Raw genomic sequence first — 8,319 nt, 5'->3', positions numbered from 1 at the left:
AGGACATAATCCTAACGAACGTGCTTCCTCAAACACCTTCCACACCTTTACCATCACTGGTTCTCCTTGAAGCTTAACCCTACAGCCTCTGACCGAGGACTCTGCTTCAGTGCTGTTCCCAGACTCTGTCTCCTCCAGAAGCCGGTGGCCCCTCTGGGACCCGTCCTTTCAGGCCGAGCGTCGGGCCCACAGCAGCCAATTCGGTAAGTGCGTGGTGTTTGATGAGAGTGAGATGCACACCGGGAGAAACAGCACACTTTTATGTCTTTATTTACAAAACGTTCACGGGCCTGACCTCACTCGCCAACACAAAACATCCAACCCAGACGGGTGCAGACACACACACACACACACACACACGCACACACACGCACACACACACACACGCATGCACACACACGCAAGGGCCTTGGAATAGGCCTGTCAAGTAGTTAGAGTGAACTCCGCTGGGTGGGCTTTGGTTTCATTTGAGGAGGGGGTTGGGTGGGGGCTGGTCCCATGCCCAAGGTAGGTGGAAGAATGAGGAAGGCAATAAATAGAGCCCCGGGCCAGCCTGCTTCAGTAGTAGTGGACCCACGCGGCGCCGGTGGATGCAGGCTGGCTACAGGTGCAGACAGAGGTTCCCTTGAAATAGCCTCCACCTCCAGCAGGACTTGGGGTTAGACTGGCCTGGCCTCCTCAGACTAACTGTCCACGTCCGAAGGCGAAGCCTTTCTCCTTGTGCGTACCTTCACGGAGCGAGAGGTTCCCTGGGGGCAGAGAGCACATGCACAGGGCTATGGCTGGCTGGAAGAACTGGGGCCGCCCACTGCCCGATCACACCTTCCTCGCTGCTGACCTCCCGGCCCAGTGGCTTCCTCTTGATCACTCGCAGGCTCTGGCTGCGGCTCAGAGGCTTCTCTCGGGGCCGCGCTGCCGGCTGGGGGACAGTCTCAGTATCCGACCAGCACTCATTCTCTGTGTCACTGTCCTGAAGACGCCCTGCCCGGTACCCTGTGTGTGGAGGACACGATGGCCTGGGTGAGGGCAGCTGCAGGCCCTCCTCCAGCTCTGGGGAAGCCAAGCCTCCAGGGCAGCTTAGCTTGGGGTGCCTCTGTCCACTCACCGATGGGGGGCCTCCGGCGGGGCACCTGGTCCTCCAGGTAAAGGGGATCTTGATAGGTGGGGGCAGAGGTGTCGGGGATGGAGCGCAGGTCCTGCATAGAGAAGCTCCGCAGCCTGCCAGCCAGCGCACCCTGACTCTGTTGGTGGTGGTGGGGGGAGAGGGGGTTAGGGGGAGACTGCTGGATCATCTGTAGGGGGTGGGGCGCTCCTAGCAGGAAGCTACCAGGTGAATGAAGGGCCCAGTGATCTTGGGGACCCAGGACTCAGAACTCGGCAGTCATCTAGCCCCAGGGCATGGTGGCACCAACAGGATGGGGCTGAGAGGAAGAGGAAACGGCTCACAGCCAGTGCTTACTCAGGAAAGTCTATACGCCCACCCCCATGGGGCGATCCATACCCCACCTGTCCCCTCCTCAGCCCCATTCCCTGGCAGACAGGACAGCTGCTGTCTCTCAGCTCCTTGACAAAGAGCTGGAATCACCCAAAAGGCCCTGCAGGGTGGGGTGGCGGGGCTGCTGGCTGGAGGGCCGGGGACCCAGCACCTTCGTGGCGGCCTGCACGGCAGCCGAGGCGGCCATGTTGAGGCCCCGCTTCCCAAAGCTGAGCATCGTCTCGTAGCTGCGCTCCTTGGCCCGCACGATGTAGCTGTCGATCTCCTGCAGGCCCAGGCAGAAAGAGTTCAGAAGGCCAGGCGAGGCAGTCCTCCACGCATGCCCCAGAGGAGGAACTAGCTGCCACGCCTCCCAGGCCTCCCACCAGCCACAAGGCACCAGCCACAGGCAGGGGCCAGGAACCCACATCCAGAGTAGGGGTTCCCAGCTCTCTCACAGACCCCCACATTCCCAAACCAGCTACCCATTACAGCCCTGAGAGGCCATCCTTATGCACCTCCTGATTTGAGGACCATGACTGATAAGGAAGGTTCGTCCCTATCCTGATCCCATAATGAAACTATGACAGGGCCTAGACTGATCAGAACTTGGGTGTCTCCAGTGACCAGAACGCACCCTTGGCCTGCTGTCCCCTGGCCCCCGGCTGCCCCCCTCACCCCCGGGTACCTTCTCATGGCGGGACAGGGATGGGTGGACAAACTTGCGGTACAACAGGCTGGCCCCCTTGGTGTAGGGTGACAGCAGCCACAGCATAAAGGCCATCTTGATTTCATAGTAAAAAGGGAACCTGCCGGAGCACCGAGAACAAGATGAGGTGAGGAGCTAAACCAGGTGGGCTGTCCCACCCCCCGGCCCACCATCCCACCAGCGTACCAGGAGATGAAGATGTCTGTGAAGGTCTCCAGGGACATGAAGAGGGCAAAGACAATCCAGTACATCATCCAGCGGACCTGTGCAGGATGGCGGGCAGAGTTCTCCCTGGCTGGCCCTGGAGGGCACCCATGAGCTCCTCCCCAGCCATCCCAGTGACTGGGCCAGCTCCCTCACTCCCCCACTCACGCCCACAACAACGGGGCCTTCCCTTGCTTCCCCCTCCACTCAGGACACCCTCATCTCAGAGCTCCCCCAGCTAAATTAGCAGGACCTGTCAGTCCACCTCCCCCGCCTTAGCCGACCCCTGCACGCACATATTCACGGATGTTCTTGGTCTTCACAGCCTTGTAGGAAGCGTATGCCGGGTACAGCATCCCAAACACCAGCCTGGAAGTGCATCCCAGGGCATAGGAGCAGCCTGTGAGGGTCCCTTCGTGCCCCCCACCCCCTACCAGGCAACCTCTCCCCACCCCACCCCCAATGGTGTGTGAGGACGAGGTGCCTGCCCTGTTTTTCCCGCTTGGCTTGCACAACTCGCACCTGAGTCAATGCCCTGGAGGCCACCACCCAACCCTGCTGTTTACAAACATCCCAAGCCTGCCTGGGCCTGCACCAGTGGCCCATGGGTGCCTGGTGGCGAGCACACAGCCATTCAATGGGACTGGGTAGGAGGCTGACTGTCGTACCCTCCCAATTGGGAAGCAATCAGACCCAGGGCCACCAGACCTGGCACTGCCAATATGCAGACAGGGATACTGCAGCCAGGTGCTGCAGCACTCAGAGGTGAGGAGCAGGTCAGAGTGGGTAGGCCAGGCCAGGAGGGTGAATCACGTGACTGCTCAGCTCCAGAGAAGGCACCTGGAGTCCCCCGCCTACAGCGTGCCACACGCTGTTTGCCAAGGGAGTGTGGGCAGGCCCATGGCTCTCCACCACCCCCGGTCCCCCGCCCCACCATTCTTCAGTGTGAGTGCTGGAAGGTCGCCTCTATCCAAGTAAACTGAGAGGGTGCGGGGTGGTGGTGGTGGTGGGGCACTTAGCACGTGCTCCTGAGAGCCCGCCTGCAGAACTTCAGGTCCGTTAACCCTTGCGATGAATGGGGGGCGGGGAGAGTAGGGGTGTGATAGAGCCTGGCAATTCCCTTTTTCTGACATCCCAGATTCCACCCCAAAGGCTGGCTGGCACCGGGAGTGGGGAGAGTTTAAGCGGCCATACTCACACTACCAGTCGGCAGATCATCCAGGACACCATCCTGCCAGCCGCGGGGGCGAGAGGAGACGCCCCAAGAAGACACCCAAGAGGGACGATCACGCGGGGCACAGGTGGCCCGGGGATCCAGGGATATGCGGGAACCGGCGGGAGCGTCCGGCTGTTTGTTAGCAGAGTCGCAGACTGCAGAGCCCTGGCTCCCCCGCGCGTGCCGGGGAAAGGGGAGACAAGCGGCCGGGGGGCGAGGCACCCCGGCGGCAGGAAGCCGACTAGGGAGCAGGGAACCGACGGCGTGGTTCTCTGGCGCGCCTCCCAGTCAGTTACGGTTCCGACTGGCACTTCCTGCGTCGGAGAACCGGGCTCGCGGGCCGTGCAGGGGTGGCGGCTCGCGGCTTCAGCTCGTACGGGTCCCTGAAGTCCGGGTGCACCGGGCCACCAGCACCGGCCTCGGGGGCGGAGTTTACAACTCACTTAAAAGTTGCAAGGAACTAGATTCTGTCCAACCCGGAGTCTCCGGCGCTTGGCGCAGGCGCAAAGCGGTCCGGGGACGGAGGCGGGGCCTAGGTGTGGGCGGCGAGCGTCCTGCCCCTTAAAGGGGCAGTGCGCACCGACCTGGCGGAAGGAGTCCGTCGGCAGAATTAACCTTTCTGATCCGAAAGACTGGAGAGTGAAAAAGGGCACTAGACAGGAAGAAGCAATTCTGGATTTCATAGATTTCGCATCTCATCACTAATTTTTCTCAGTGCCCTTCCTGCTTGCCTCATTTGTTCTGCATTAGAGCTTAAATCGGAGCACCCCGTTTGCAGAATGCTAAGGATGAAAACCCAACACTCCGTTCGTGGTATGTGCTTCTGACCATGCATTAGAAAGTGGATTTTACCTTTACTTCCTCTTCAGCAAGCGCAGGAAGGAGCTGTCTCTTTTAACGGCTTTCCAGGGTGTGTCTTTAATGGAGGTCACCTCACTCAGAGGAGCCCTGCTAGGGTCCCATAGCCATGTGTCACCATCACTGGAGCCCTGACTGTCTTGGTCTGAAAGCCCTAGTCCAATCTGGTAAGCTCTTATATCTAATGTTCCAGGTACAAATATAATTTAAGAAGAATATTTATTAAGTCTTAAAAGGGTCAAGGGAGCCAGTCAGGGTGCAGGGTAGCAACAATGAAACATACAACTTTCCTCTAGTTCTTAAATACTTTCTCCCCCTACTATCATGCTCCCAATTCTACCTTACAAATCTGGCTAGACCAGAGGATGTACACAGGTACAAATAGGAACTGGAAACACGGAATCCAGGGCGGATGATTCCTTCAGGACCAGTGGTAAGAGTGGCAATACCTGAAGGGCAGAGGGACGGTGGGGTGGAAAGGGGGAACTGATTACAAGGATCTACATGTAACCTCCTCCCTTGGGGATGGACAACATAAAAGTGGGTGAAGGGAGAAGTGTAAGATAAGACAAAATAATATTAATTTATAAATTATCAAGGGTTCATGATGGAGGGGGAGTGGGGAGGTAAGGGGAAAATGAGGAGTTAATATTAAGGGTTCACGTAGAACGCAAATGTTTTGAGAATGATGATGGCAACAAATGTACAAATCTGCTTGACACAATGGATGGATGGATGGATTGTGATAAGAATTATATGAGCCCCCCAATAAAATGATAAAAAAAGGGGCGACAAGGACAAGGCAAAGACACAGATATATCATCGGATGAGGGAGGCCAATTAGTAGGACGTGAAAATGGCACCTGAAGATCTACATTTGGGGTGCTAGTTACACAGAGCTTGGAGCAAAGGAAATGGTCACAAATCCATGTGTGGTGACAGATCAGTACATCACAGTTACAGGTGAGACTACGGACGCAGGAACAGGACCAGGATCAGGATGTTTACATTGAGTTAGAGAGAGTAGCATACAAGACTGGTCCAGGGCCTACTAACCAAGGTCATCAGGGTGAGACTGTTAGGGCTGATATGCTCCTGTACTGCCTGTTCCCAGAGGAGCCCTGGCGGTAGTAGTTATGTGTTGGGCTGCAAAGTGAAAATTCAATAGTTCGAAACCACCAGCTCTTCTTCAGGAGAAAGACAGGGCTTTCTACTACCATAAAGAATTACAGTCTTAGAAACTCACAGGGGCAGTTCTATCCTGTCCTTTAGGGTCACGATGAGTCAGCATTGACTCAATGGCAGTGAGTTTGTTTTGTACCCTAAAATGGTTCCCTTCTGTAAAACAGGAAAGGGCATAAGAGGGCCCAAGCCTCTCTCCTCGTGCAAAGCCAAGAACCGAGGTATTACCCATTCAAGAAACCTCACAGGAGTAGAAAATCTTATCCTCCTCCTGAGAGGCAGCAGGTGGATTTGAATTGCTCACCTTGTGGTTAGCAGCCCAATGTGTAGCCCACTTTGCCACCAGGGCTCCATCCTTTCATTGTGAGGTTTGACATTCCATCTATTCTTGTGAGCCAAAAACACAAGTATCCCTGAGTGCTGACTCCAGTCCCCCGCCCCCCATGTTCTATGAAACAGGATGCTCTGTAATTTGGCTGTGGTGGGGATACCATATTACATTTACACAGGCAGCCCCCACATGACAAACTCTTTCTCAATGGGATTTGTTCATAAAGTGTGCATCAAACAGGTAGGAGCAGTTCACATCTAACGTCACCTAAGTAAATATTTACTATAGCGTTAAGTGTACCTTTCTATGCATAAAAAAGTTTTACAGAAGCCCTTCCAGATACACGCCAACATCTTGAACATAATAATAAACTAATAATAATAATGTTTTGATGGTTGCTGCAAAGCAGCATCCATTAGTGATTATGAACCATTGCATGCACCTGGGATTTTTATATCTGGAACTGGGGTGAGCCTCACGGGGGCTAGGCTCCTGGCCCTCTGTGTGGTGGAACTGCCCAGACCGACTTTCTGCCACCGCCCAGGAGGGTAACATCCATGGTGGTTCTGCAGTGGGCACAGAGCCTTCATTTTTATGAAGACGGTTTGTCCCACTGAGGAAATCAGCCCAGCGATGGGCAATCACTTGCCCACTGTCACCCGGCTGATGTTGGTGTTTGTCAGTGAGCTGCACACCCCTGGGCAGGTTCCAACCGCCAGCCTTTCCCCTAATTGGCCCACTGGTGGTCTAGCACATGGCCCTGTGCACCACCTAGGGGCTCCAGTCACTCCAGCACTAGAAACTTCGCCCAGTGGCCTTAGTTGCAGGACTGCAGGTTATGTTTTGGTTGGCTGTGGCCCTGGGATGGGGCCAGAGACCTGGAGAACTTCCTCTGGGCGCAGGGCATGTACCAGAAAGAGGGAGCTAAGTTAAACTTCTTGTTATCCAACTGATTGCAGGGGTCTCAGAGCAGCGCTGGGCTCCCAGGGATCGGTTGCATGGCGGTGATTTGCAGAAGCACACCAATCGCCTGCCTGGTGCATCTGGGTGAGGCTCAGCTGCCCCCCTTTCTGTGGCTAGTCCAGCGTTTAACCCTGCATATCACCCTAAAGGAAAGCCAATCTCGCGGCCATGAGGCCGATTCTGGTTGACATCGCCCCCATGTGTCTTGGAATAGTACTGCACCATGTTGCTGTTAGGTACCACCCAGTTGGTTCCAACCCATTGGGAGCTTCTGCCCAGCAGAAGTAAACACTGCCCCTACCTACAGTGGAGTAGATCTGCTCCATGGGGTTTCTAACTGTCATCCTTACGGAAGCAGACTGCCAGGCTTTTCTTCCACAGCATGGTACGATGGGTTTGAACCACCGGCTTTTCAGTTAGTCATGGACGTTGCTACTGCTACAGTTATGAATTTTCTTCTTCTTTCCTTACTTTTGTTTGGTGAAGCCTCTGCTTAGTGCATCAGTTCCTCTTCCTGAAAGAAAGGGGGAGAGTAGTGTGCCCCGCCACACACACACACACACACACACACACACACATGCCCTCTGCCTGCCCACCTCCCGATGCTGGGGAGAGCCGAGGGTAGAGGTGCCCAGCACTGTGATGACCCGGACTGTGGGTGGTTATTATTTTTTAGTAGCGCCATCGTTAACACCCACCTCCTAGCTGCAGGATGGAGTAGGTCCGGGGGAGCCCAGGGAGAGGAAGCTTCTTGGGGCCAAGCACACACACACAGTGATTACGCAGTCTGAATGATGGTCATCCATTTTATTGGGATTGCCGAGTGTGAGAGTCAGTTAGCAGTGAAACCAGCCCACAGGAGAAACTCTTCAAAGGCCCGGACAAGAAGCCTCCCTCTCCCCTCCTTCCCACCCTCACACTCAGCCCCGCTCCCACCTGGCTGCCCTCCAGGACGGCCCTGTGCGTTTCCCAGGCTCATGGTGAGCCTCCCTCCAGGACAGCGTAGGACCGCCCGGTGGGTTTCCCAGACTGTAACTCTTTGCAGGAGCAGAAAGCTTTATCAGTGGCAGGCGGTTTCAAAATGCTGACCTTGCGGTTTGCAGAGCAGCACGTCACAGTCACCAGGCTCCTCACTCCTGCTCTACTGGGCAGGAGAGAGAAGTGCCCGGGCCAGGATCTGCCTCGGAGGCCCAGACATGGCCATGGGGGTGGAGAGTGACTTGGGTCTCCCTGAAGGAGGAAAGTTGCCCAGTGTTTGAGTAGCGAGGAGGGGCTGCAGAAGGGGACAGGCAGCCCACTCTGGAGGGAGGGCTTGGGGAAAGCTGCAGGCCCTTTGGTACCAGTTGCAGAACTGTATCCTTACATGGGTTGCCTCATTCAGT

At 55.8% G+C, this 8,319-nt stretch overlaps 1 protein-coding gene across 2 annotated transcripts; it reads right to left on the bottom strand.

The window, feature by feature from the left end:
- Nucleotides 1-258: 258 nt before the first annotated feature.
- On the bottom strand, nt 259-4,038 carry REEP4 (receptor accessory protein 4). 2 transcript variants are annotated; one of them, XM_075556551.1, is made up of 8 exons: nt 3,586-4,038; nt 2,684-2,756; nt 2,370-2,446; nt 2,163-2,283; nt 1,647-1,760; nt 1,106-1,241; nt 839-993; nt 259-749 (listed from the first exon to the last, which is right to left on the bottom strand). In XM_075556551.1, exons 1-8 carry the CDS (start codon nt 3,615-3,617, stop codon nt 684-686), a joined length of 774 nt encoding a protein of 257 aa, XP_075412666.1. In that variant the 5' UTR covers nt 3,618-4,038; the 3' UTR covers nt 259-683. The 2 variants fall into 2 exon arrangements, with proteins under 2 accessions (XP_075412666.1, XP_075412667.1); XM_075556552.1 differs by lacking the exon at nt 2,684-2,756 and having other exon boundaries at nt 3,586-3,709.
- Between the last annotated feature and the right edge of the window lie 4,281 nt (nt 4,039-8,319).

The sequence above is a fragment of the Tenrec ecaudatus genome, chromosome 8, assembly GCF_050624435.1.
Source record: "Tenrec ecaudatus isolate mTenEca1 chromosome 8, mTenEca1.hap1, whole genome shotgun sequence".
Taxonomy (NCBI): Eukaryota; Metazoa; Chordata; class Mammalia; order Afrosoricida; family Tenrecidae; genus Tenrec; species Tenrec ecaudatus.
This window is presented reverse-complemented; position numbering and strand designations above follow the sequence as displayed.

Excerpts from the sequence above, each read along its gene's own strand:
- REEP4 (XM_075556551.1), bottom strand. The coding sequence starts at position 3,617 with ATGGTGTCCTGGATGATCTGCCGACTGGTAGT. Across the intron at positions 1,242-1,646 it reads CCGTGCAGGCCGCCACGAAG|AGTCAGGGTGCGCTGGCTGG; the intron begins GTGCTGGGTCCC and ends CACCACCAACAG. Across the intron at positions 750-838 it reads GGAAGCCACTGGGCCGGGAG|GGAACCTCTCGCTCCGTGAA; the intron begins GTCAGCAGCGAG and ends CTCTGCCCCCAG.